We start from the raw sequence: 27618 nt of genomic DNA on the forward strand, positions 1-27618 counted from the left end.
AATCTGCCAAATCTGTGGGTTAACATGAGACAACTGCCAGTTAATTTAGGAAGTTGTTTTCTGCATCGAGAGACTTGTATAACTGTTAAAACAAATGCCTAATTGCCAATTGTGTCTTTTATTACCATTGTCATTGTTTTAGGCTTTTGTCTTAACACTAGGTCCAAAATTCGTGCACAAACTTACAGTGTTTCTGAATCTTAAAATGCATAACGAAATCCATGTCTCCAAATTAAGCAACAGTTTCCTGAAATGTATTACAATGTTGTCAGGGTTTGTGAGTGCAACTAAAACAATGGTCACAGAGTAAATCAATATTTTTTACTTTTCTAGAGTTGTAGTCTAAGAGAGATCTCATATCAATTTGTATACGAAATTGACAACTGAATGCTCTTCATTGAGTATGCTAGCTTGGAAGCAAATTAAGTGTCAAATGAGGCCAAAGGTTGTGTTGTTCTCTCCATTGTCCCCTTCCCTCTCCTTGTGAGTCATTCATTGCATCTGAAAGCAGTCTTTGCTCACTCTTCCAAAGGATGAATAATTATTGCATGCAGTTTTCATGTATAATGTACTAATGGTGCAACAATGTGATTTTACTGCATATTTATTTGTTAAAGTTTTATTTATTGACTTTTGTTTAGTTTGTCTTTTTCTTCTTTTTTAATTTTGTTTCATTTATGCTTTATTTTCTTATTATACCATGTAGGTACTGATCAGACTTCATGGTGTCACAAAATAAGGCCTCCTTTACTTGATGACGTCTTTGTTTCATAAATGCTTTCTTTTCGATTGAATGATGCCTGTGAAAGAAAAAAATGTCCTCATCAATATTTGGACACATACCTATACTTTAAATGTGATTTTGATTGTGCCTGTTCTAGTACATCAGTACTTCCTTTTTTTTATGTGATTTGCATTGACTTTCTGAAAGTCAAGTGAATCAGGTAGTTATGGATCACCTTGTTTTTCTTTACTTTGTTTCTTTTTTATTTTGTTCCTTTGCTTGGTCTTAAGAGAGTTGCAATGTGTTCAGGGGAAAAGTACTGTAATTTACAGAAAAGTCTGCTTTTCAGGGTAAGGGAACGTTTGATTGCAGTAAGTCTTTGATGTGCATTTGACTACTTGTAGTAACATCTCTGCAACGAACTGTCTCTGTTTTATCAGATGTTTTCTGAACTGAGTGATACAGTAACTATGGTAACCATGTATTATGATATTGATTGTAGTTCTGTTACAAATTGTTCAAGGAACTTTGTGCTTGTTGGCTGAGAGTAAGACTCCTCCTGTACATATAAATGAGTCTTTTGTTACGGATGCCCTCTGTATTTAAATGATCCAGCAGCTTTCCTCTTTGGCTCCAATTTAGAAAATATTTAAAGTGATTTGTTTCTACAGGCAGCATTGTGCGAAGACCTGTGATTACATTTTACATTCTTATGTGCTGCTCGACTGTAACTTTTTAGAAATGGCACAAAACGAGACACACATACTAGGTAGAAGTGTGCGGCAATGGCATCAGATTCAAATGCCTTTCCCCGCTTAAATATGATGCATTTGACTTATTTTGAACTAAGATTGAGGAGGGCACAAGAAACCAACATACCCACTTTGAAGGTGTCTAGTATTTATATGTAAATACATACATATTTATATTTGTATATATATAAATATATAATATGAATATTTGAAATTTGAAATACTGATTTTATTCTACCTGATCCTGAGATCTTCCCACCTTTCCATCACATTTTACCACAAGGTCAGCAGTTGTAGCCAAGTACGGCCACAACTCCAGCCCAGGTTCGACTTCGACTCTGGCGGGCTGCCTTATCGAAAACACACACCGCGTGCGGCGTGCGGCGTGTCGGTGCGATACTGTATCAGTGGGCATGCGAGTCGTTTCGTCGCTCTATCTCTGTCGCACTCGTGGAGCACCCCACGGGGGTGCGAGAGAGACGGAGCAGTGAAAAGACACTCTCTCGCGTGCTTCGCGTGCCGGTGGAGTGGGCTGGAGGAGGTGCAGGGTGACAGGGAAGGGTTAGCCACCCCAGATCGCCCGTGGGAGTTTCCCGCTAGAAAAACAACGGCAGTTCCAAAGCATTGCCATTGAAAAATAGCGCCGTACTTCAGCGACCGTATCCATTTTCACCAATCTTGATGAATGTGGTGGAGGGGGTTCTTCGCAGCTTCGCAGGTGGGGATCTCTTCTCTTCCCCCACGCTGTTCAAAGGTCTTGGTTCTTTTTTGCCAAGTTGGCAACGTGCAGAAACGCGGCAACGCCGCCGCGAATTGTGTAATCCGTGCTCGCTCTACGCCGCGACGCTGCTCTGGCCGCCTCACCAGAGAGACCCTCGAGGCCTTCGAGGCAGCCGTTGATCCGGATCGGGACTCATTCCTGGTATAGGGTGAAAAAAATTCCTCCACCATGCGTTCCGACCCAAAAGTTGCTGCTCGATGCGACCATAAAATCGATGGGTTTGACAACGGGTCGCTATGCATTCCCTTCCCATCATCCGTACTTAGATATGGGTCCACTATCGTGGCAACCTGGCAAAGGAAAATTCAAATGTATTTTTTGCCGTGCAAGTGCTCTGTGCTCGCGATGACTTGACGGATGCTCCCGGGGCGTTACCGGGGTCGACGACTCTTGCTGTCACCACCGCCTTTCCTCTGGGTCCGCCTGCCCTGAGCCTGCAGCTGCGCGCTGGGCACAAGGGGGAGGCTCTTTGGTCCGTGCAAAATTTGGCGAACCGAGGCAGGACACCCCCCCCCCCCTCTCCACTACACAGCAAGACGCCCGATCCAGTTTCCATGCCGTCCCGAACGACTAACACTGACAGACAGGCGGGCTTTGGGAATAGAACGTCCGTTTCGCTAAGCAGCAGACTGACGGCTTTTGTGATTTTGTGGGCCGCACTTCAACCGTCCTTTATTCCTTTGGTTTCCTTTACCTGGCCGTGAGCCTCATTAGACCCCACACGCGATTTATGGCCCCCACCTGCGTGGCGCGGCCCGTATGGCCCATAGGGCGACAGAGACAGACTGCCGTGCGCGTTTGTTCACGGTGCCGTTTACCTGAGCCGCGCTGTGCTTCCACGGAAACAGGGAAACAGGCCTACCGCGAGGCGGCGAAAACTTTCCGGCGTCCCCTCACTGCACGTACGCGTAATGCACTCTCACTATCTATCTTTCGGTGGTTCCCCTCTGCACTGGAAAACCAAACGTGGTCTAGACCACACCAACTGATGCGGTCAAAATGGCACCTATTTGACCACACCAGTTGGTGTGGTCTAGACCACGTTTGGTTTTTCAGTGTGGTGACCGCTGCAACAGGCTGCAACTGCTTCACACGGAGTCCCAAAGTCCCGCCTGCTGCAAGCGCGAGCGATTTGGTCTGGTCACATAAAGAAGATCCCCTCTGAAAAGTGCACCCTTCTGCTTGGTTTGCTGTCTCTCTCGAACCTTCAGGGGACGCACAGTGGGCCAGAAGACCGGTGGCGGCGGCCAAAACTCTAAACGCGTTTTGAGCTCCAGAGTCGCTGAATGGGACTCGAACCGAACGTGTGACCCCACCAATGGATTCCTCGTTCGGAGAGCAATCCGTTGGTGGGGTCACACGTTCGTTTCGAGTCCCATTTAGCGACTCTGGAGCTCAAAACGCGTTTAGAGTTTTGGCCGCCTCCACCGGTCTTCTGGCCCACTGTATGGATACATGAGGCCCATCAGTGCGAGAGAGAGACAACGCGACGGAAACGCTTCTCGGAACGTCGGAACCCGTCCGCAGGATGGCAGGATGTGTGGGGGAGGCGGCCGGCCCCCACATGCCCCACAAGAGAGCGCGGCGGCGCGGCGCACGCGGTGGCTGGGGCCTCGCCGGGGCCTAAAGGGCGTAAAGGGCACCAGCCTCAGGTGGAAAGCGGAAGGACACCAAGGACGCACACTCAACCGGACCATAGACGTCCTGTACAAGGCACGGACTGGCTGTGGCTTTGGGACTGAGGCAAGTAAAGCAGTCTTCTCGGGCGTGCTTCTTGCAGTGTACCGAGCCTCGGAGGGATTTAGGGTGGGGGAGGGGAGGAGAGGGACGCTCCGCGGAAGGTGGAGGCGGGGAGGCGGGACTGCGCCGTCGCCCAGCAACCACGCAACGCAGCAGGCAGACAGCCATGCCTTGCCGCCAGGCAGCCACCCCAGACCACAGCCAGCCAGCAGCCAGTTGGCGTCGGCGCGGCGCAGGCGCGCAGCGCACCTCGCCCTCGCGTTCGGTCGTTCGGTCAGTCAGTCGTCAGTCGCAGCCAGAGCCAGCCAGCCGCAGCTCGCCGCCAGACAGTCGGGCCGACCAGAAGCCAGGCGCATGCATTTCCGAGACATGCCTGTTGGCTTCGTTCCCGACATGCATCAGTCCACGCTGCTCGATGCACGTCGGATTCGCTGCGACCCGCCGTGATCCGCGAAGCACGCTAGCGTTGGCGCCATGCGGCTGAAACGGCTTGGCTTGGAAACGTGGCCCAGCCGGGTCTGCCGGGCCCAGCTGGCTCAGCTCGAAGCGGCTCCACCTGCCACCTGGTGAGTACGTACCTTTAGTGCCCCCGCTCCGATAACATCCACGCGACCCCTGTAGGTTAGGTGCCGACCGCCGAACGAGGTCGCGCGACCGGTCGCATCGCGTCGGCGGGCTGGTTCTGATTTTACGTGCACCGGGTGACTCGGTTCTATTTGTGTACCCCGTCCAGCCTTCCCGTCATCGCGAGGCGACGTGAGGGCGCACTTCCTGCGTGGGTTCAGGCGACCGCGCCCTGGGGCATACCGCGAACGCTGAAAATGGCATTCCCTCCCGGCCGGGCAGACAAGGCCTGTCCACGCATGCGCGAAGCACTGCGAAGCCGTTGCTAAAAAGGGGCAGCGCGCCTACCCTGGGAACAAAAGATGAACCCGGCCTCAATCCTTTTCAGAACTCATTAACATAAAGGTGTCTTGCACGGATGCCTCAACCCCCCTCGCGGGCCTCTCCCCTTCGGGCGAGCTTCCCCTCGCCGGCCCTGAATAGCTAACTTTTTACGAGCCAGCCTGCTTTGTATCTTCTCCTTGAAATTAGTTTTTGTGAGTGCGTCGAGCGGCGTAATCCGGTCGCGGCACTGTTCGGGGAAACGGCGGGAATTTTGTTTCCGTCCCGGGCAGCTCTCCCGAAATTCCCCGCCGTTTTGCGCGCTTGATTCCGACTGGGCGGCCTTGGAACTTTCCAATGTCAACGAGGTCGAGGCAGCGTGGCTCGGTGCTGGAAGTGTTGCCTAGCTGCCGGCGCGCCCGGCCCGTCCGGCCCGCAGTGGGCCGGTGGAGGCGGCCAAAACTCTAGACGCGTTTTGAGCTCCAGAGGCGCTGAACAGGACTCGAACCAAACGTGTGACCCCACCAATGGATTCCTCGTTCCGAGAGCAATCCATTGATAGGGTCACACGTTCGGTTCGAGTCCTGTTCAGCGACTCTGGAGCTCAAAACGCGTCTAGAGTTTTGGCCGCCTCCACCGGTCTTCTGGCCCCCTGCAGCTTGCTGACGTGTTCTTGTTTGTGTTCCAGGTGGTGCCCGGCCGGAGCGACTGACGGCTTCTCTCCTGGACTGCGTCTCGAGTCATTCGTCGCGGCAGCGACGCGGGGCGGCGAGTCGGCCGAGCACTGAGCGTTCCACGTGACCAAGTTGGAACCCTTTTTGCCCGTCCTACTCGCCCTCCGCGCGCCTCCGCGGGCGGTCGTTTGGTTGTCAGTGCTGCCGCACACACAAGCGAGTGTCGGGAGGGTTGCCAACCTCAGCCTACCAGGCAACTTGTTGGGCCTTGTAGGCAGGCTGAGGTTGGCAACCCTTTCGACACCGGCGCGCAGTTTTCGGCTGCTTGTGTGGCAGCACTGGTCCTTGGTTCGGGCGGGAACGCGGGGCGGCGAGTCGGCCGAGCACAGAGCGTTTCGCTGTGGAACCCTTTTTGCCCGTCCTACCCGCCCCCACGCGGGCCCCGGACTGTCGTTCGCAGAGTTTGGGTTGTATTTATCCGCAAGAGAGACTGAAGAAGAGCTTAGGACTTGAATCCGCCTGGGCCTTTTCGGCAATCTCACCGAGGCGTTCCTTCTCGCCCATGAATCCGCCTGGGCCTTTTCGGCAATCTCACCGAGGCGTTCCTTCTCGCCCATGAGACTGTACTAGCGTAAAGGCACGGAGTGACACGGCACAGACTGTCTCTGTCTTTCTGGGAAGCAGAACAGTCAACCTCCTTGATTGGCTGTTGCTCTCTGCAGTGGCCACTGCTCTGGTCTTGAGGCAGCACCAGCTGGTGGGTTGCTTATCGGCCCACGCCAGGGTCCCGTCACGGGTGCGACAAAGAGAACGTTGTCTCCATCTCTCTGTTGCACTCGTTGGGACGAGGTCTTGTGGCTGGCGGTGTTACGTGGGTAAAAATACCCACAACGAGGTACGAGGAAATAGGGGGTAGAAAGACCAGGGTGGACCACGTGGCTGGTCGTTCGAGTCAGGGCGGTACGGTGGCTGATCAAGTCACCTTGCGTGCTCTGGCTGAAGACAGTCGTTTTCGTCGCTCTCTCTCGCACTCATTAGGCATCCCGTGAAGATGCGAGAGAGGCAGAGTGACTACTCTCGGAGTCAGTCTACTGGGCGGGCCTTTTCGACTGCTCTGCAGGGTGCACGCGTGTGGGCGTTGACCTCACTGATAAGACTTGTCGTTGCGCTTTGAGAAGAGCGTTCTGGTCCTCTTCCCGATGCACGACTCTTCGAGAGAGAAGGTCGCTACGCTGCAGGAAGAGCGTATGGGACCTACACTCTTTTTCCAGGCAGTTAGAACTGCGTGGGCTTAGCGCCCTCCATCTTGATTCTGGTTCCCTCCCTGAGCAGCTCCGCAAGGATCTTCTCGAAGGGAAGAAACTTGTTCCCTTCCTGGCACGTCCTCCAGCAACTGGCAGTAGGGGACGTGCTCCGGCTTAACTCCTTGAAGGAGGAGCGCGGCCAGGAGGTCTTGGTCTTCAATGGGACGTCTGGTCTCGTTAATCCGTTGTACTGCGGCCTGGAACTCGAGGACATACTCCTTAGCGTACGCATCTGCATGCGGAGTGTGTCGGCTTGCAGAGCTAGCACCTTGGCTCGGTCACACGTTAGGTCAGGGGTTGACACAAGTTTGCTACGTGTGTCATAGTGACGCAGAAGTTGTGTCAATTTCGCTCTGACGCGCGTAATCCACACGAAGGGAGACCTCGGAAACGAAATGAGCTGGTGCGCTCGATATATGACTGGGTTTCGCTTGATCCAGACGTGTCTTGCCTGCACCAGCTAGTAGGGTATTTCGGGAAGAAATCAAGAAGACCGAAGGGCTCGAGATTGAGCTCCTGCGTTGAATTTCTGCCATTCTCGAGGAGCAACTTTCTCATACTAGGTGTTTCCTTTGGTCGTCTTGATTTCTTCTGTCTCCGAGTGAAACCACTGTGTTGGACAACAGGGGCAAGGCAGTTTGGCGCCAGGAGGCTTTGTGCGCACGGCTGGGGAGGGCTGGACGATGATAGCAAGTGCCAGTGGTGTGTGATTTATGAATACTGCCATAAAACATTTACCCAGAAACCTGCCGCCGCTCTTTTGTGACAATTTCCACATTTCGATCGTACCGAGGATTTCGAAGCAGAAACCCGTACGCGCTGTTGGCGCTTTGCTTCAGTGCCTGTACCTAATGGCAGTTTCGTCTTCTTCGGGCAGCCCCCGCGAGCCGGGACGCCAGTGTACTCAGTCGTGGTTGCTTTTTCTAGGGCTTTTTTGAAGTCCAGTTAGTGGTCACCATGTCTGGCCACCTTACCGAACGGCGTTCGGGCCGGCCCAGAGGCTTTTTGACACAGCGGGACGAACAGTCTCGTGTGGTAGCAGAAAGCTGATGTACTCTTGAGTTGAGATGACTCCGACTTGCGTTTCCGTGCTACGGTCTCTTTTTCTATAAAGAAACCAAGACACGGGATCAACAAGTTCGTGAGTCCCTCAAACGTTTCTGTGTTTGGCACGAAAGGTGGCAAGTGAATATTAGTACAGCTAGGCGAAAAGTCTTGCGTTCAGCACAAATGGAGGCAGGTGTATATTAGTGCACTTGTGCAGGAAGGTGTAAAGTCTCTTGTGTTCAAGACAAAAGGTGGCAGGTGTATAGATGTGCAGTGATTCACAAAGTTGCAAACGTTTTTGTGTTTAGCACGGAAGGTGGCAAGTGAATGTTTGTACAGCTAGGCGAAAAGTCTTGTATTCAGCACAAATGGAGGCAGGTGTATAGATGGGCAGTGATTCACAAAGTTGCAAACGTTTTTGTGTTTAGCACGGAAGGTGGCAAGTGAATGTTTGTACAGCTAGGCGAAAAGTCTTGTATTCAGCACAAATGGAGGCAGGTGTATAGATGGGCAGTGATTCACAAAGTTGCAAACGTTTTTGTGTTTAGCACGGAAGGTGGCAAGTGAATGTTTGTACTGCTAGGCGAAAAGTCTTGTGTTCAGCACAAATGGAGGCAGGTGTATATTAGTGCACTTGTGCAGGAAGGTGTAAAGTCTCCTATGTTCAAGACGAAAGGTGGCAGGTGTATTGATGTGCAGTGATTCACAAAGCTGCAAACGTTTTTGTGTTAAGAGCGGAGGAAAGGGAAGGCAGCCCCGCTATTGACTTCGATGGTTCTCGGTGGTTTGATGTTGATGCCCTTTCGAATGCCACAGGAAGCTGGATAGACTCGTATTTTAGTTTTAACATTCCCAAAAGTGACTATGAGTTTCCTAACTCTAGAATTTGGTGGACTGTTGTTGATGCGCCCCGAAACACCACACACACTGTGTTCAGAGTGTGGTTTTGATGGGCTGTTGTTGATGCGCCCCGAAACACCACACTCGCTGTTTTCAGTGTGTTCTTGGTGGACTATTGTTGATGCGCCCCGAAACACCACACACATGGCTAAAAGAATTTCCTTTTTGGAATAAAGTTAAAGAAAGGAGTCATCATCATATTTTTATCATTACACATGGACTGGAAAGCACTATTCTTCTGCTGTCCTCTTGTCTGATTTGGACACAAATTTTTTATGGAAAGGAATTTACTCCTGGATTCATCAAAAATGACATCCCTGGCTGTATACCGAAACACCACACACATGGCTAGAAGAATTTCCTTTTTGGAATCAAGTTAAACAAAGGAGTCATCATCACATCTCTGGCTGTAATTACCTTTCTTTTTTCAATCGACCATAGCCTGTATCCATTGTCACAATATCCTAACATAATACACCACGTGTCGTCTGATTTGGATACGAATTTTTTATGGAAAGGAATTTACTCCTGGTTTCATCAAAGGTAACATTCCTGGTTGTAATAACCTTTCTTCGGGCTGGGGTGTTGGTGATGGTACCACTTATCGTCTGATTTGGATACGAATTTTTTTTATGGAAAGGACTGCAAGGACTTAATACAGCGTGATCAGTTATCGCCTTTCGTGAGCATACCTCGCCACGTTCACGATGATGATAGCAGGGTTCTGTTTGCTCTCTCGGCTACCCCATTCTGTTCTGGGCAGTAAGCCACCGACAGTTGACGGGCTTTTCCTTCCTTTCATGAGGCTCCATCTGTGACTTGGCAGATGTCTGAGTGAATTAAATCTTAATCCCGACGTGGCCTCAATTTCTCTTTTTCTTCTGAGAAGATCAATCCCCTGTCAACACAGGAACCTTTATAAATTTACTCCTGGATTCATCAGAAATAACATCTCTGGCTGTAATTACCTTTCTTTTTTCAATCGACCATAGCCTGTATCCATTGTCACAATATCCTAACATAATACACCACGTGTCGTCTGATTTGGATACGAATTTTTTATGGAAAGGAATTTACTCCTGGTTTCATCAAAGGTAACATTCCTGGTTGTAATAACCTTTCTTCGGGCTGGGGTGTTGGTGATGGTACCACTTATCGTCTGATTTGGATACGAATTTTTTTTATGGAAAGGACTGCAAGGACTTAATACAGCGTGATCAGTTATCGCCTTTCGTGAGCATACCTCGCCACGTTCACGATGATGATAGCAGGGTTCTGTTTGCTCTCTCGGCTACCCCATTCTGTTCTGGGCAGTAAGCCACCGACAGTTGACGGGCTTTTCCTTCCTTTCATGAGGCTCCATCTGTGACTTGGCAGATGTCTGAGTGAATTAAATCTTAATCCCGACGTGGCCTCAATTTCTCTTTTTCTTCTGAGAAGATCAATCCCCTGTCAACACAGGAACCTTTATAAATTTACTCCTGGATTCATCAGAAATAACATCTCTGGCTGTAATTACCTTTCTTTTTTCAATCGACCATAGCCTGTATCCATTGTCACAATATCCTAACATAATACGCCACGTGTCGTCTGATTTGGATTACACTAAGGAACCATTCCTTGCACAGTCCTGGTGGCGCTGGTCACCCAGAGGTGCGTCCTGGGCGAGGAGCTGCCGGAGTCGTTGCTCCGCGGCAAGCCCCCCGGGGGGGAAAGGGGGGGGGGAGGTCGAGGGATACATAGGTAGGTGACTACAAACTGTAATTTTGGAGGTAACAAAATCATTGAAACTTTTGTTCCACTTCATGGGAGCTTGTTTGAGCCCATAAAGAGTCCTCTTAAGTTTACAAACAGCTTTAGCACTTCCTCTTTCATTCGCTAGTCCTTATGGGACTAGCTCAGGCTCAGGGGCGCGGCAGTTGGAAGCCTTCGCCCGTAACACAACGAAACAATCCTGCTTTTAATTTGCTAAAGAAAGATACAAGAAGATAACCTACTGGTGGTTCGAGTCAGATGAAGAGGCTTCACTTGATGGTGGACTGCCATCTGGTTGGCTGGGCGCATTAGGTGCTCCTTGGTCCGTTTCTTCTGTCTCGTACCAGCACCAGTTTGGGGTTGTCTTGTCTGGCGCGGGGCTCGTCTCGACCTCTCACGGCCTCTCACGTTGACTTTACACACCGTGGCGCGTTAGATTTACCAGGATCTTCTGGTAGTGTGTGGATTATCTAGGAACATCATCTTCTCCCGGCATCTTCTTTCTTCTTTTGGACTGCTCGAAAATGCGATTGCCTCCACGAGGCGGGATAGCCTCTCAAGTGCTTTATCGGATACGAGCGGTAGAAGTTTTTCTAGACACTCGATCACGCAAATGATGATTCGACGGCGTCGAGCTGCATCGTGGGGTTTCCCGCGATGACCGCTCTGTGATGCTCGGCAGGCGCTGCGCCCAGAGTGAGCGGAGCAGCGGGTCCCCGACGGTCCTAACTGGTGTTGTTGAACGTCCCACTTCTGATCTTTTAGAGAGTAAAGGGCCCAATAAATTTTCTAAATCATTGAACACTGTTGGAATCATTCTGAAATGTTGTCTGAATTGAACTGAATTTATCCTGGGAATAGTTCTTGCAATATAACCTCTTACTCTTGTAGGTGCAATCCTCTTGCCCCTTAATTTTCGCATAATAGACAACAAATTTCAAAACATGCTTTCTTTCTTGCATCCATTGCAGACGACTTCTAAGTGTAAACAAAACCGTCTCCCCCGAACCGCTCGGAAACTCAGCTATCCCCTCGTCACCCCACGAACACTCTGCCCCCACCACCTCCGTCCCTCGGGTGGAGATCTCGGCGGACGGGGCGCTGGTCGCCCAGGGGTGCGTCCTGATTCCACAACACTGCTGGAACACAGTCAAACGAGATCTGGGTCCCGGTGCGTTCTTGTTTTGCTCCTTCCAAACCCTCCAAGGTCATCACGGTAGGGCAGCAGACATGACGAGCCGAAATGCTACCGCATTTGAGTTTGCGGACAGACCGCGCGAGGTCGAAGTGTCAGAGTGATGATGAAGATGGCCAAACGAATGTGGGGATGGGTGGGTGGCCTACCCTCACGGCGCCATTGTTCCAGAGCCGTTCCAAGTGCAATGAAGGTAGGCCACCCAATCGACACGTCACCGTGCGGTCGTAGGAAATTAGTGACACAAAAGGAAACCGCAGCAAAAAGTCATAGGGTTTAAAATTTAAAAAATTCTTCTTTGACTTTTTAATTCATTCCGAGAGTCCATTATCCGTCGCTCTGCTTCTCGCGCACCTCCGTAGAGTTATCCTTATTTTATTGCTCTTAGACATCATCTTTTAATTATTTTATGTTTTCAGGTGTGACCTTAATAATTTTTTTATTGTTTTCAGACATGACCTGTTAATTCTTTATTCTTTCCAGGGACGGGCGTTTTAACGCGTTGGCGCTCTCAGTTGCGGGAAGCAACCGCGCTGGATTCTTGTACTAGAGTGTATTTTGCCTGTTTTTAATGTTTCTAGCTTGCAGTTGTTACCATCCTCAGCTACACTGAATAAATAAATTATTGAATCTACATTGTATTAATTATTTCATAATACCCAAAATTACCTCTATCAAAAGAAAATTATCAAAGCAAAGATTGACTGCCAGTTTATGACCACACAGAACAAGGAAGAAAGAGAGAAAGGTTAAATAAAAAGTTTAAAAACATAATTTTTTTACAATGCTGTCAGCTTTACGGGTCAAACATGAAGTTTGGAGGTCAATACTTTGCCCCAAATCTAGTAGTCACAGAGGCGAATTTTTAGTAACATTTTGAACAAAGTGATAGAAAATCATGGTTTTTTTTATATAGTTTTGGGCCATGCCATGAAATTCCACCCAATTCGAGTATGTTGAGCTGGGGCACTTCCTCTTGGCTCCTGACACTATTTCGAGGGCCATTTGGGCCCTAAACAGTCGTTTTCAAGCGAAAAACGGGAAGTATTTGAGTCTATGGCCTCTGCACTGCACCTGCGCTGTGGACGGTGGGTTGCCTACCTATGCGGCGCAGGCTCAAATACTCCCAGTTTTTCGCCAGAAAGAGACTGTTTAGAGCCCCAATGGCCCTCGAAATAGTGTCAGGATCCACGAGGGAGTGCCCCAGCACAACATACTCGAACTTGGGTGAATTTGGAGGTTTGGCCCAAAACGGTAAAAAGTTCCGCCAGGCAAGCTTAGCAAAGCGGTCTTGCGATGGACCGAGGAGGCCGGGCAGAGAGGGGGCGGGGGGGGGGGGGGGGGGGGGGGGGGGAGGAGGCTATGAGGAGTGCGGACTGGCGCGGCGTGGCGGGCCAGGTGGATGGATGGATTGGGATGGGACGAGTTGGATTGGATGGAGAGCTAGAAGCGGTAGCAGGACAGCTTAAAAAGAGCCTGTTGTTGTACAGTCTTCCACTGTAGGACTCTAAAACATGGCTAAACAGTAAATTATACAAACAAAGCTCCCAAATTTAGTGAAAATATATAATTGAGAGGCAACAATTTACAAATGTACAGTTGTTTTCATGAAAGGAAACAATGATGAAAATCACAGGAAGTGTAAACATTAGAATCAAATTGCATCTAGAACCCATACTTAGATTGGGTTTGTTTCCGAGTTTGTCGGTTGTTTGCCCATTGATTCTTAAGTTCAAGTTCATTTTCTTTAGCCTGTGGGTCGAAAATTCATGTTGTTTTATTCTTTCCTTAGTGAAAACCATAATAAAAAGGACTGCAGTTTTACTTACCACATGAGCAAGGTAGGTGATTTGATGTTTACGCTTCTGCTGCGAGCTTGGCCCAAAGAGTTTGCTTTTACTGCTTGGCCGTGGCTGTTCCTCTGTAAGCTGTTTAGTTAACCATTCGCGTTGATCAGGCATAATAGAATCACCTGACACATCCAAAATTTGAATTTCCTCTCGATTGCGTCCCTTTCTTCCACACAACTTCTTAAGCTGCGAACAAAACAATAAAGATTACATTCACATTTTAATTACTTTTTTTGAAAAAATAAATGGCTCTAGAAGTCAATGAAACTTACAGCCTCGTCATCCAATGGGAGGTCTTCACCACCATTGAAATTAATGAAGTCCTGGCCAGAATCAGCTTGTGGAATAGCAGCAGTTGATTCTGGTTCAGGATACTGTTGATATTGGTAGTCCGTTAGTTGATGGGATGATGATGGGTCTGGGAAAGCCGGTACTTCCGATACTCCATAACTTTCATATTCAGTGACAGTGGGAAGTAATGGAACCTCAGCTATAGGAATATCTGGTAGCTTATCCTCTTTATTTAATGAGAAGAAGTCGATGCCTTCACCATCCCCATCTGATTCTGGGTCAGAGTCTTGGTGCTTTCGCTTGGCAGACTGAGCAGAGGGTTTAGGTTTCCTCACAGGGGTTGGTGCTGGAGTGGGTTTTCTTGTCAGCACATTAGGAACTAGTGACCGGTTGGCCTGCTTAATTGGTGGTGCTTGCTTGGGCGGCGGTAATAATGCAAATAACCCCGATCCTTTCTGCAATTCACATTTTAGAGACAAGTAATATTTTGTTACCAGTGCAGTCTACAATTCAGAATTACATTGTCTAAGGAAACTGATAACCTCACCTCAGATGGCTGGATTTTCTTTCTAGGCTTGGGCTCATCTTCATCTTCTGGGAACTGAAACAAAAAAATAGGTAAGCTGTTCTATAACACTTGCACCGACAGTTACAAAAAAAAATGAATAAAAGTAAACAAAGTGTGCTCACATCTGACAGTGACGGTATCATTATCTTCACAGTTCCCTTTTTATTTTTACCTCTAGATGCAACTATGGAACTTTCAAGTAGTGACGGAGTAGTGAGCGTTTTAGGGGCAGGTAGCTTCGAACCAAGGCCGAGTGATTCACTAGAGTCTTCATCCTCGATGCCTTCCCTGACAGCAGTCTTTGGGGGTGGCAACTTGGTGTGCAGACCCTGTTTGCTGCCTGAAGGAAGTACGAGTGTTTCATCGGATGAAACAACAGGAACTGGGCCACTTGTCACTTGAACTGTCAGTTGAGGAGATGAGCCCTGCTTCGGAGAGGCAGTAGGTTCTACCTCATTGTCACTCTCATTTTCACTTTCGCCACTGCTTCCATAGGCCACGAGGGACATCATCTGCAGAAAACAAGCAAAATGGTTCAAACCTGTCAACTTTTTTAGGTTAGAAAGTTAATGCACCGTTTATTTTTCTCCTGTAACACCACACCTTGAAAATACGAGAATTACTTAAATTGCTTCAATTAAGTTTTGTAATTCCTTCCAAGAAAATGAGTCAGACAAAGATATATTGTGGAAACAAATCCTTTCAAATAGGTTTTGATTTGATAACACACTAGCAGAACGTTTTGACTCACGATCTTTCTTACTTACCTTTATAGATGGCAGTGAGGTTGTTGCTTTGTTAAAGCTAGGTTAGGCTTGTTTTGTTTGGTACTCAGGTATCTATTTTTACTTGATTTTTCGTGTTTTCTCTGTTGACATTAGCTCAAATTATCGTGTGGAATACTTCTACACTGCGTTTGATTCCGTGTTCTCGTCACAGCCGCTATCTAGAGTTAATTTGTGCTGTGACTTGTCAATCAGGCTTGTTTCTAGTCATCGTCCCCGCTCCCCGGCCCGGATGTTAATAAATTGATTGTTTGCGTTACTTTCTCACTTGTTTTGCTCTCTCTTCCCATAGCTGATGGCTTAAGATGGCCTGCGCTGAATCTCTTGAAAAACTGTCCCTGTTGGATGTATCGGAACCCTCTCTGGTCCAGCCCTTGCTGCAACTGTCGCCTTTGAAAGAAACATCACTTGCCGCTAAAATTGACGATATTCACACCGATTTCGTCATAATCGAATTTTTGTAAGTGTGCTTTGAATTTTAGGTGACCTGGTGTGGGTAGATGTTGATGCCAATGATGCCCGTTGTATGTTTCAGGAACCGCGTTTTCATTGTCATCACACAACGTCAGACTTTCTCGAACCTGCTCTCTGTTACGAAGGATACTCCAAAGACATTTGAGGAAACCTCTGACGAAATTTACACTGTGAAGTAACTTGTTTTCTCTCTAACATATACTATAGTGAACTCAATGGCTTTTTGTTCCTATCGCTTTTCTCTTTATGATTTAGGTCTATATTTGGAGTTGACAGTGACCAAAGTTCACAGCTAGTGGCTCGTTTTCTTTGTGAGCACACTTCTATCAACAAACCAGCACTATTTGCATTAGGCTTGAAGGATCATAGCCCAAGAACTGTCAGAGCGTTACGGGACATAATTAACAAACATAAATCTTGGTGAAGAGCAACATGGCTGCAGTCATTAAAACATCAACCTTTGCTCAACTTGTGATTGGGCCACCTGGAAGTGGGAAAACAACTTATTGTAAGGCGATGAGTACCTTCTTAGAATCCATCGGAAGGAAGGTTGCTATTGTAAACATAGGTAAAATATAATGTCAAAAACATCACACATTTCTGGGGTCAAGAGCACTGTCATGATCAGGTATTTGTTTTTGTTTCTAGATCCAGCCAATGATGACCTTTGCTATAAAGCAGCAATTGATGTCTCAGAACTAATCACTGTTGAAGATGCCATGATACACATGCATTTAGGGCCCAATGGAGGTCTTGTGTATGCCATGGAATATTTATTACAAAATATAAATTGGCTAATGGATAAGCTTAGCAAGTTCAGAGACCACTATATCATTTTTGATTGTCCTGGACAGGTAACTTTTAAGCTACCAGAAAAGAGATGTTCCAGTCTGAGTTGAAATTTCTCTGTAATTATTGTTTAATGTATTTTTAGGTAGAGTTATACACTCACAATGAATCTGTTCGCAATCTAGTTTCCTTCTTGGAGAGCTCAGGATTCAGATTGTGTGCTGTGCACCTTGTAGATTCCCATTATTGCAGTGATCCAGGTAGCTTTCTTAAAATCATGCTACTTATTATCATGAAGTCATCGCCTGTGCTAAATTGTTTCTTTCTTTAGGGAAGTTTATATCCACCATTCTTCTATCCCTTACGGCAATGCTTCACCTAGGACTACCTCATGTCAACTTGCTTTCCAAGATGGATGTGATGCATGAGTACAAGGACCGTCTTTTATTTGGAATTGACTTTTACACTGATGTCCTGGACTTGCAGTATCTACTAGATGCATTAGATGAGGACCCATTTGCCAAGAAGTGAGTTTCATATTACTGCTTATCATGCAAAAATATTTAAGTTCTTCTAACCCACAATTTTACTTTCTTCACAGGTATCGGAAGTTAAATGCTGCCCTTGTTTCTCTAGTTGAGGACTTCAGCCTTGTATCTTTTTTGCCTCTCAATAGTAAGGATCAGAGAAGCTTGCTGAAAGTAAGAAGTGCGGTTGATAAGGCAAGTGGGTGGGTGTATGGTCAGGGAGAGGAGCGGAGTGTTCAGCAAATGTTAGCTTGTGCGGTAGGGGCAGAGACAGAACAAGAGCGAATAGGTGATTTGCGTGACTCACTTATGAATGACGATGACAGCGACAACAACTAAATCGCCTCCAATCCTGTCTTTTCATCTTGGTTTCTTGAGAATAAATAACTACACAGTAACTTATCCTATGTTTACTTTATTCTGCCCCCTGGTTCAGGAGTTAATCAAAGTTAATTATCTCAAGAATAACTATTATATTCTAAAGGAACAGAAAAAAGTTTACTGTAAACATATTTACAGTTAAAATTATTATGACCTTAGACAATTGAACTTTGGTAGAACTGGATAGAGCACGGTGACCGTGAGAAATATCCACAACACAACTCCAAATGCCTCAAATAGTAACAGCTTCAACAACCATGCTTTGGCACTAATTATTTTAAACAATAATTCGTTTCTTTCATGGATTCAATTAAGTACATTTCTGGACAAACTAGATTGGATTTTTCTTTTACATGGCAGTGCTACATAACAAAAATGTGTCAGGGAAAATTATTTGAGAATTGATGAAGATCATAGTACAAAAAACGAAACCACGATCATCATTATTGCTATTACTAATTATCAGTACAATAGGAACACAAATAACAAAGTAAAATTTCATAAAATGGCTGAAAGTTCATTTAAAAATTACTGTGGGACAAATTTGGCATGTGAGAAGCCAAAGCCCACTAGGAAAAATTGTGATCAACTCATTAAAAAGTATCATCAATTATTGTTTTAATTACAATTAAAAAAAGAGGGAAATTGGCTCAGTTTAAGTATCTGGCCTCTAAACGACTTTTAAAATATTATCAGTACCGCAAGCATTAAAATGGCGCTCTGATCAGAATACTGTGTTGAGGACAAGATGTCCTAATCAGTCTCAGATTTATCTTAAATTTACTGATAAAGAATATTCAGGTACAAGATGCTATTGGCATTCTCCATTGTGTATGATTAAGGATGGTCAACAATACTAGAATACACTACTTCAAAACATTACTAAGTCATGACTTAAAAGGCAAGGACATCAATCACAACTAAACAAGAATTCTCAGACAGAAGAATTCTTTAGATCAAAATTAATTTTTTTGATAAAAATCAAAACAAAATTATTTTGGAGTAGCTCTAAAACAAAATAAAATAACACTTGGTTAAATATCAACCATATGAACAGTGACTGGCGCTAATACTTGATGAGATAACATTAAAGATGTTTGTGGTGGACTTTCAGATATTGCATCTGGTGTCGGAGACTGAGATGTAAGACGTGAAATTGAACGCCTCGGCGGAGAACACGCACCTAAAATAAGTGGTTCCGCGGAAGCAAGTGTTTCAGAATCATCATGAGGTGTCATGGTTGAATATCCATGGTCACTGTCTCCCCCAGCAGGTCTTTTATATCCCGTGTTGACCCGATAGGGCGAAATAGGAGCTATTCCGTCTATGTGCAGAATCTGGCTGCTTTGTCCTGTGCCGGGCATAAACATAATGTTAAAACAGAAAATTATAGAAAATTAGCAGCTGGCTCTTAAACCTCACATACCTTGGATAGCACTGTCAAGAATGTCAATATCATCAAGCTCATTGTCCAGCTGAGACATGCGGACTGCAGTATCAGGCCCAGAGCTGAGGTATGCATGTGCTAGTCCATGCGCTTGGGCGCGATGCCGGTGCTGCTTATAACAGTACAGCATTAGGCCGCAGGCAAGAGCCAAGAAAAACGCCAGGGTTCCTCCAGCCACCGGTCCCATGGCTGGGGTGCTGGGTGTCATACCAGATCCTGAAGTTCTCAAATCTAGAAAACAATAAATTTAAATTAACATGAAGCTTGCAGATACATTAATGGCCAGGCACGTTAATTACTTACTCAAAGAGCTTTCTCCATAGGGTGTTCCACCATTTCGCACACCGTTAAAGCATTTGAGGAACTGGGTGCAAAAGGGTACCTCTAAAGGTGTTTCACCGTCACTTCCGATTTGGCACCATTCACACCCAATCACTCCACGACATTCACTAAGGAATATGTTAAAGTTTTAAAATCATGTAATCTAATTCATGATTTGAATCTTTGTTTTTTTAAACAAACAAAACCAACCTGTGTGACTGGAATGATTCACAATTGACATTTACTGATGGACAAATGGGAAGACTTCTGACTGAATCCGGCACATAAATAGCGGGACGTTGAACTTCAGGAAAATTGGAGCAGCTTGGATTGCTGGCCTCTGCTGCTTGCAAGTCTCCCGTGCAGTAATTTATGCCAAGAGGGCATTCACACGGACACTCACATTCTGTCTGCTCCACTCGGGCACAGTTCAGGCAGTTTCTGTCCTCCTACAGATAGGAATAAGGAAAATGTGAAAAACACAAGCTTGCCAGCAACATTTAAAATTGAAATAGTAAATAAGACAACATACCGTACTACAGGGACAGAAGGCTGTTGTCACATCACAGGTTTGGTTGACAACACCCAGAAACACATTAGTTCCCTTCAGAGCAATGACCTGGTACTGAACACAGTGCTCTCCGTGAACCAAATTTGTAAGGATGCCAGTGACGCTGGTATTAAACTGATAAAAGCGCTGCATAGTGCGGTCTGAAAAGTTGTTGCAAACCCTTTTGGTCACAAAGCCTCTATGGCTCAGTATGTCATGGGCTAGTAGGGACTCTTTGTGCGTAATGTGCTGCTGCTCCAGGGGCTGGCGGCCGCTGGTTTCAGTCAAACTTGGATGGGCTATCAAATAGCCCTTGTCATCCATGAGGAAACACTTGATGTTTTTCTCTTCACAAAATGGCATTGTGTCCAGTAGGAGCTTGTACAAGAAGCCCATACTGAAGTCGACGCCAACCACAGCCACGACCGCGTCCGTGTCACTGTGCATTGCCGAGGGGCGACCCTCGTGAATGGTGTGGCTCAGGGTCACGATGTATCCCGAGCCGCCGACGTCCAGATAGGGGGCGGTCAACACCACGCGCCCGGGGAACTCCAGAGCACGATTGTACCAATGGCGACGGGTGGGATCGAAGGTATCTTCTGTCGGCGAGCTGGGGAAGGACACCAGGACTCCACTTGGAGTAGCAACATACCTGGAAAAGAAACAAACAAAAACAAAGGATATTACTTACAAACAATTGCTATGACCCAAGAGAATATTCAAAAGCATTCACATACCGACGAACTGTGTACTTTCTCAATTTTCCTCTGAGCTGTTGCTGCTTCCAATGCTGCACAATACCAGACACAGCAGCTACGTCATCTCTCACACCGGGTCTTAGGCCTGGGTTAGCCAAAACTCTTGTACGGTCATGTAGATAAGCCATATAACTCTGAATCGCCAAGGGAGACTGGGCATCCTGCCCATCTAAAAAGTTGAAAGGTGACTGGAAGCATGATGCTGAGAGGAAAACAGATCCTACATCTGGAAGTTATAAGAAAAAACAGAAGATTAAGGAGAAAATAAATAAAAGGAAATATAAAAGAAATTCAAGCAGCTGATTTGAGTTGTTAAAAAAGATAAACAAATCCCAATCATTTGCATTAGCATACATACCAAACGAAGCAGGAAGTCTTAAATAGCGACAATATGAGTACTTGTCTTGCATCTGAGATTGATGGTACTCAATATTCATATCATGATGCAGTGGCACTGGTTCGAGACTTAACGGCTGGTGGCCAGGTTCTTGTATAACAGACACCACAACTGCTATATAGGGCCCAGCTTTAAGGTGTTTCCAGGTGTACGATACCTAAAGACACAAAATTATCATAAAACAATGTAATAGACAAAGATCGATATTGTTACGATTAAAAATTGTACTAACAGCTCTAGTAGAAGGTTTCCCCAAAGTGGAATGTTGGAAAGTTAAAATTGTACTTCCAGCACTATCACGTATCATGTGCTCTCGCACCTCATCGAATCCTGGCTTATTTTCAAGGTATTTTATGTCTGTTGCCATAGGTTGCTCATAAGCAAAGGTTGGCCTTGACAATGAAGGATGCATCAGGGTGTAGCCTAGAAATGACAGAGCAGAAAAATTTAAAACCTTGAGAAACCAAAGCAAACCAAAGCAAATCACACTTGCCATACCTTCTTTGTTGATGAAGAACGCATAGGAATTTCCATAGGTGTTAAAATAAGTGACATTTTCAACAATTTCACTCACAGACAAATCTATGCCGACAACACCAACTATGTGACCTGATGCCTCACAAGGCTGGGCAACACTTAGAACCATCGCTGAGGAAGCAAAACACAGATTATGAACAAACAGATGTTTTAGGACCAACAAAAAACAAATTAACTTACATTTGCTGACAGAATCAAAATCAGGTAAAAAGAACAATGGGGAGGCTTTATGGCCGGAAACTGGTAAGCCAGAGAAAAGCTGTCCGACTATTGGGCCAAGATTTGATGATGTGTTAGCAGATATTAATACTCCGGGAGTTACTTTTCTGGCTTCTGGGATTGAAATATTATACTTGCTAAAATTTTGCTTTGCAACGTCTTGCAGGAAATGTTTTTCATACATCAATGGCTTCCCATCTGAAAAAAAAAATGTCAGTGGATATTATGACTTGAGACGAACAGTGTGCAGATTTATTGTTGACTGGATGAATGGGGTACTCACCATCAATTAATGCACACGTGTTAATGACTATGTCATGGGGTGTAGCTTCTCTTCCTTGAGCTATTGTCTGCAGGACTGTCTTGGCATCAGTCAAAGAGGATAAAAGGCCCCTACTCAGATACACTACCAAAATAGGAGCAGTAACATTTGAAGGTACCGAGTTGGATATGATTTCAAAGACATTCTGAAATCCGAGTGAATGGTTTGTTGCTCCCAGAGACTTGGATAATCCTTCAATATACTTCAGAAAGTGATATTTTGTCTCATGAGTTGCCAGAGGCAACGAGTGCTGAGAGCAGCCATTGTCCATTGGGAGCAGTGCCTCCTCTGCCACACCTATCAATCCAACATGATCGTGGTGCGACAAAGTTTCAATCATGCTGCGAGCTAGGATCTTTGCCAATTCTAATTGTGTGACGCTTACAGATCGACCATAATCTATCATGATAATGACTCTCTTGGTGTCTGAAGAGGTTGTAGCCAAGAAAATACTCCTGTTAAAAAAATTAAGAAGAGGATTGTCATTAAGTTTTGCAGATGTAGTAGGAAACAGCCCAATTGAGAAAAATTTACCCACCTCAAACGGGTTTCATCAAAAGTATTACAAGGCATGTCTTGTAGCAGATGATCACCACTGGTTGAGAACCCAGTTCCTGCCATTAGATATTGAAGTTTCATAGATGGTGCCGATCTTGTATTCTGAACAAACACTGCAACACAAAAAGACAGATATGGCAAGTTAAAGACAGAAAGCAAGGATCAAACCTTAGAAGAGTCTCATTGCAAACTCACCACTAGTGAGGTTGAATCCATGCCGAGGCCCAGGATGACCCAGCCTCCTTAAGGGCCGAGCATACCTTACATCATAATACTCGTCTCGAACTGAATTGATAAAACAGGGATGAGCAGCTGACGGTAACTGGGTAGGACCCATAACTCGTTCATGAATGGCATTCTCAACAGCACTCCTAGTTTTTAAGAGTACATTCAAGTATTCTTGCAGTTTCTTGTCTATACTTGAGGCAATGGTATCCACCCTTCTCTCGTCAGTACTTCGAGACAGACCAAATGGTAAATTATCATAGATCTCTTGCAACGCGGGAATACCAAGTTCTTTGTTGGAAACATCTCGTAGACATTGTGCTAAACTGGGGGCTACATCTTCTAGCAGCAGGCCATCAATAGAACTTGGTGTCACTTCTTCTTTCACTCGGTCAACATTTGAATCAGCATTTGCAACGGGATCAACCTCAGCATTTAAATTAAACTTAGGGCTTGGGTATGGAAAAAGGTTCGTGCCATTACTCAACACAAGACCGTAAGAACCATACGACAACTCCACAACACACAGCAAGATGGTACATGTTACCACCAACTCTTTTCTCCTTACAATGGAGGTTAAGGAAGCCCGATCGACCATAGCTGCTGGAGTTGTACCAAAAAATTTCTAATACTTCTACTCGTTGTATCGTTTCATTGACGTGGATGAGACATTTTCGTAGTAGAAACGGTTCTGACAAACTGTAGCAAATGGTAGATAAACAAAGTTCCAAATTGTTTTGTAAACAAATCACAGCATGCAGCATCCACGGTCCAAGTCCACATTGAAATCGGACCTATTTCTTCTCATTCACATTCGGCTTTCGTAGCAGCCGACAGAAGAGACAGAGGAGGTCGACACGAGGCTACACGAGGTATGAGAAACTGTGAGCAACAACGATCCCAACTATGAGAAACTTGCTTCAACGCCTGTGGACTGCAGGGTAGGCCACCACGCGCGACGAGTCAACGGGGAGGCTGCCTACCCGCGCTTGTTCGGGCGCTCGTCGGGCTCTCGGCGGTCGGAGCGCGGAGACCTGTGCTTTCTCAACTTTGCAGACTGTGTGGCACTCAAAATCAGACTCCAGTTCCAGTTCACGAGGGAGGAGCGCGTATTGCGCGTGGCTGCTGGACGGACCCTCCCACGAAATTCGAGTTTCGCTTTTTTCACGCCGCCCCGCGCCCCGCATTCCCAAATAACTCTTTTTCGGCTGGCCGGCCCTCGCAACAAGTATTTGAATTGGCAACCGTCGAGATTTGGCCGTTGGTCGGCCGGGCCTGCGGCACCCTGCCCTGCCTCTCTCTCTCTCTCTCTCTCTCTCTCTCTCTCTCTCTCTCTCTCTCTCTCTCTCTCTCTCTCTCTCTCTCTCTCTCTCTCTCTCTCTCTCTCTCTCTCTCTCCCTCTCTCTCTCTCGGTCTGCGGCCGAGTGCGTGAGTGCGAGTGAGAGCGGGAGAACGGGTACCGCGCAGCGAGCAGCGATTGGATTGGCCAGATTTGAACGGCGAGTGGTCGCCGGGCGCGGGTAGGCGCGGGCAGCGCAGGGCGCTAAAGGCTTCGCCGTGCTTCGCCGAGCTTCGCCGCTCCTCGCCGCTCACCCAATGGCGACGGAGAGCGGGGGCGCGGCAGCGCGGCGCCCCCTCCACAGCCTCCACAGCCTCCACCGGGGCCGACCAGGGCCAACCCGGGCTACTTATCAACTTTATAGCCTTGTTGGCGACCAGGGGCTCCGGTCTCCAAGGGCTCCAGGGTCCGCCCTGTGGATGCCCTTGGCGTGCTGGCCGCTGGGCCTGTGGCGCGGCCTGCGTTTAGGCCCTGGTCCTGGCCGAGGCCGTGATCTAGGAGTCCGCGGCCGGGGGGTCGGGGGTCGACCTCGGCGTCGGCCTCGCGGTGACGTGGCCATGGTTTCCCCGCGAGATCCTAGACGAGTCCTGTAGACGAGGGAGGCAGTTGCCACAGCGCGCCGAGCACGCCAGGGCAGCCACGGCCAGGAAACCCGGTCGGCGACGCGGGTCCACATTCGCTACTCGCTGGGACCTAGGTCAACTCCAGCAGGCGCTCAGCTGGAGTCTAGGAACGGGAGGGGGGAGTCACGCAATGCCTGGAACATGGGGCACTATTCGACGAAGGAACGCCCCGTCCGTCTCCTTGGGCGACTGGGCGACGTCCCTGGGAGGGTCGTCGGGGTGCCAGCGAGTGCCCTGGCCACCCTGGACGCCGTACGCCCTGGCCGGGCCATGGCCGGGCCGGGGTTCGCGCCGTGGACGCGCTGATCACCATTTTCGAATCATCCTGTGAACGGGTACCGGCAGTACCGGCAGTACCGGGCGCACGGGTACCAGGCGGCCCCGAGCCTTGAGCCCCGAGCCAGCCTCTGTTGGTCCAGGCCCGTCCAGGCCCGTCCAGGCCCGTCCAGGCCGCCACTTGAGACCGGTTATGTTAATACCGAGTGGGGGGCTGCCTGCCTGGCTGGCTGGCTGGCTGGCTGGCCGGCCGGCTTGGGTGAGCCGTCCCGCCCAACCCGTCCCCTCTGCAGCTGCCGGGTACTAAGCCTGTACCCGCCGACAGGCCCGGCCCATGGGCCGGCCGGCCGGCCGTCGAGGAGGGACCCGGAGGGGCACAGCGGGGCGCAGGGGGGCGGGGAAGCGCGCCTCCAGCCAGCCTCCAGCTCGAAGAGCTCGAACCCCATCGGCTGGCTGGCGGCGTGGCGTGGCGGCGTGGCGGCCCGGGGATTCAGAGGCGTCGAAAATGCGGTCCAGCTCCAGCAGACTGATTCCGAGAGTCGTCTTCGTCGCTCTGTCTCTCTCGCACCTATACGGGACGCCCCATGAGTGCGAGAGAGAGACAGAGCGACGAGAACGACTCTCTGGCCGAGCGGAGCAGCGCGGACAGGACAGGAAAGGAAAGCAGCCGGACAGAGGATTAGACAAAGAGGGACACACGACTTTCTCCTCGTCCTCGTCACAACCGATCTAAATTTGGAACGGGCTCCGAAATTCCAATTTCGAAAAGCGGCCCCGGGGCGCGAGACGGCGCGAGCACGGCGCGGCGCAGAGAGCACTGCTTCCGAGTCCGAGGGGTCGTCGCGCTGTCTCTGTTGCACTCGCGGGGCGTCCTGGAGTACGGAGGGGTGCGAGAGAGACAGACGGACTACGCGGTGCGCGGCCTGTGCGGCGTGCGCGGTACGCGGGGCGGTACGCAGGGAGTGCGGGCGACTTCGGGCGACGACCCTCTACGTGGGCGCCAACGCGAAGCAGCGACGTATGGAAGCACGGCGTGTGGAAGCACGGCGTCGACCCACGGCCGCGGCAGCAGACTCATTCCCAGAGTCGTCTTCGTCGCTCTGTCTCTCTCGCACTCAGGGGGCGTTACCTATAGGTGCGAGAGAGACAGAGCGACGAAGACGAACCTCAGTCTGCTGGGAGGACGCGCAACGCCGCAATCTCGCATCGCGAACCTTGTCATGTCGGACGCGGGACGCTTTTCCGCAAAAACGCAACACAGAACCACAGAACGAGGGATCGGTTTTCTGTTTTTCTCGTTCCTGGTCGTCGTCCTCCTCCAGAGAGAAGCTCTGCCGGTCTCGCCGGTGGTCCTGTCCTCCGAGTCCTCCGCCACCGAAAGAGAAAATAGAAACGCCCGCGACGGCGTCCCTGGCGGCGCCGAACCAGTCTGGTGAACCGGAAATCAAAAACCCGGGTTGGACATCATTTTTTGCCAGAGTGGCGTCTGGTGGGTCTCGAACCGCGCTCCTCGGGTCTCGCGCCCCAGTCACGTGCCGTTACGTCACGTAAGTGCCCCGACGTGAGGACCTTGCCCAAGAAGGAGGCGGCGGGACGAGGCCGCGAAGCAACGCGAAGCAACGCGAAGCAACGCGAAGCAACGCGAAGCAACGCGCCATGGCAGCCCTACGAACAATTGCGCGTTCCAGTGGACCAGCCTGGCCAGCCTAGCGATTCAGAAGAGTCGTTTCGTCTCTCTGTCGCACTCATGGCGCTCCCCATAAGGGCGCGAGAGAGACAGAACGACGTAGCGCTCTCCCGAATCGCTCGACAGGAGTAACGCCCAGGGTTGGCAGCTCTGAGCTGCGAGCCGGTGAGTTCAGTCCCGCGCAGGGGTTGGCATCGTATCTTGATCAACCCCAGGAGGAGGCCAGGAGCTTTGCAGCGCTCACTGGGCGCCCGCCAAAAATCCGCCAAAAAGGCGCAAAAATCCCGCCAAAAAAAGCGCCAGAACTCGGCCAAAAAAGACGCCAGCACTCCACGAAAAAAGGGCGCCAGAATCCGCCAAAAAAGGCGCCAAAATCGCGTAAAGACGCGAGTACCTCGTGACGGCCTAAGGGCGCTGGCCCCATGGGGAAGCCCCTCGAGTTCGCAGACCAAGTCCTGGAAACCGAGGTGAAGGGACGCGACGCGAGCCCCAGTCAATTTCCGATAGGCCGTCAAAGCCTCCAAGTTCCACGAATCGGCGCCGGCGCTTTGAGAAATGGGAAATCGGTACGGCCGGCGCGGTCCGGCCGCGCCACGCCCGCCGGAAATGCCGCGGCGATGCGTGGTGGACGAGACGGGACGAGACGAGCGGACAGCCATAACCTCACTTTTCTCTCTGCGGCGCGCGGGATAAGCGCGGGAAGCGCTGGAAGCATTCCTTCGCGGCGTCGCTTCGCTTGCTTCACTTTCTTCCTGCCCCAGGGGCCTCCGGCATGCCTCCGGAGGAGAGTCCGTTGACCGTGAGCGTGTTCGCCCCCGCAGTCTGAGCTTGGCAGCGTCTGGCACAGTCGCCAGACACCCGAGCCCACTCAATCGACTCAATCGTTGCGCTGTCAGGAAGACAGCGCTGGGCAGCAGCCGTTGCCGAAAAAAATTCG

General features: G+C 48.8%; 4 protein-coding genes and 1 long non-coding RNA gene across 6 annotated transcripts; 3 read left to right on the forward strand and 2 right to left on the reverse strand.

Moving 5' to 3' along the window:
* Positions 1–4227: 4227 nt before the first annotated feature.
* LOC117644435 lies at positions 4228–12391 on the forward strand. The gene is made up of 2 exons (XR_004587663.1): positions 4228–4563; positions 5571–12391. It is a non-coding gene; the product is annotated as an uncharacterized LOC117644435 (long non-coding RNA).
* Positions 12392–13302: 911 nt separating this feature from the next.
* On the reverse strand, positions 13303–15484 carry LOC117644505 (proline-rich protein PRCC). 2 transcript variants are annotated; one of them, XM_034384032.1, is made up of 6 exons: positions 15234–15484; positions 14589–14978; positions 14446–14499; positions 13880–14353; positions 13587–13793; positions 13303–13509 (listed from the first exon to the last, which is right to left on the reverse strand). In XM_034384032.1, the coding sequence occupies exons 2-6, from the start codon at positions 14976–14978 to the stop codon at positions 13423–13425; spliced, it is 1212 nt and encodes a 403-aa protein (XP_034239923.1). In that variant the 5' UTR covers positions 15234–15484; the 3' UTR covers positions 13303–13422. The 2 variants fall into 2 exon arrangements, with proteins under 2 accessions (XP_034239923.1, XP_034239922.1); XM_034384031.1 differs by lacking the exon at positions 15234–15484 and adding an exon at positions 15070–15211.
* On the forward strand, positions 15145–17443 carry LOC117644506 (GPN-loop GTPase 2). The gene is made up of 8 exons (XM_034384033.1): positions 15145–15301; positions 15544–15711; positions 15787–15900; positions 15981–16293; positions 16374–16579; positions 16660–16774; positions 16846–17041; positions 17116–17443. The coding sequence occupies exons 4-8, from the start codon at positions 16158–16160 to the stop codon at positions 17378–17380; spliced, it is 918 nt and encodes a 305-aa protein (XP_034239924.1). The 5' UTR covers positions 15145–15301; positions 15544–15711; positions 15787–15900; positions 15981–16157; the 3' UTR covers positions 17381–17443.
* On the forward strand, positions 15557–16149 carry LOC117644762 (proteasome assembly chaperone 3-like). The gene is made up of 3 exons (XM_034384377.1): positions 15557–15711; positions 15787–15900; positions 15981–16149. Exons 1-3 carry the CDS (start codon positions 15557–15559, stop codon positions 16147–16149), a joined length of 438 nt encoding a protein of 145 aa, XP_034240268.1.
* LOC117644504 (VWFA and cache domain-containing protein 1) lies at positions 17437–23569 on the reverse strand. Its single transcript, XM_034384030.1, has 13 exons — positions 22727–23569; positions 22512–22644; positions 21935–22428; positions 21613–21849; positions 21394–21543; positions 21128–21318; positions 20857–21052; positions 20478–20724; positions 19723–20392; positions 19401–19639; positions 19173–19318; positions 18849–19100; positions 17437–18773 (listed from the first exon to the last, which is right to left on the reverse strand). Exons 1-13 carry the CDS (start codon positions 23352–23354, stop codon positions 18457–18459), a joined length of 3900 nt encoding a protein of 1299 aa, XP_034239921.1. The 5' UTR covers positions 23355–23569; the 3' UTR covers positions 17437–18456.
* Between the last annotated feature and the right edge of the window lie 4049 nt (positions 23570–27618).

This window comes from Thrips palmi, unplaced genomic scaffold, assembly GCF_012932325.1.
Source record: "Thrips palmi isolate BJ-2018 unplaced genomic scaffold, TpBJ-2018v1 HiC_scaffold_18, whole genome shotgun sequence".
Taxonomy (NCBI): domain Eukaryota; kingdom Metazoa; phylum Arthropoda; class Insecta; order Thysanoptera; family Thripidae; genus Thrips; species Thrips palmi.

Coding starts and splice junctions, on each gene's coding strand:
- LOC117644505 (XM_034384032.1), bottom strand. CDS start 14,978: ATGATGTCCCTCGTGGCCTATGGAAGCAGTGGCGAAAGTGAAAATGAG. Junction 14,354..14,445: donor AGAAAATCCAGCCATCTGAG/GTGAGGTTATCA, acceptor TGTGAATTGCAG/AAAGGATCGGGGTTATTTGC. Junction 13,510..13,586: donor TCACCTACCTTGCTCATGTG/GTAAGTAAAACT, acceptor TTCGACCCACAG/GCTAAAGAAAATGAACTTGA.
- LOC117644762 (XM_034384377.1), top strand. CDS start 15,557: ATGGCCTGCGCTGAATCTCTTGAAAAACTGTCCCTGTTGGATGTATCG. Junction 15,712..15,786: donor TTCGTCATAATCGAATTTTT/GTAAGTGTGCTT, acceptor TGTATGTTTCAG/GAACCGCGTTTTCATTGTCA. Junction 15,901..15,980: donor GACGAAATTTACACTGTGAA/GTAACTTGTTTT, acceptor TTTATGATTTAG/GTCTATATTTGGAGTTGACA.
- LOC117644506 (XM_034384033.1), top strand. CDS start 16,158: ATGGCTGCAGTCATTAAAACATCAACCTTTGCTCAACTTGTGATTGGG. Junction 16,294..16,373: donor GGTTGCTATTGTAAACATAG/GTAAAATATAAT, acceptor TTTTGTTTCTAG/ATCCAGCCAATGATGACCTT. Junction 16,775..16,845: donor CCATTATTGCAGTGATCCAG/GTAGCTTTCTTA, acceptor TTCTTTCTTTAG/GGAAGTTTATATCCACCATT.
- LOC117644504 (XM_034384030.1), bottom strand. CDS start 23,354: ATGGTCGATCGGGCTTCCTTAACCTCCATTGTAAGGAGAAAAGAGTTG. Junction 22,645..22,726: donor TGGATTCAACCTCACTAGTG/GTGAGTTTGCAA, acceptor TTTGTGTTGCAG/TGTTTGTTCAGAATACAAGA. Junction 19,640..19,722: donor CCTTCTGTCCCTGTAGTACG/GTATGTTGTCTT, acceptor TCCTATCTGTAG/GAGGACAGAAACTGCCTGAA.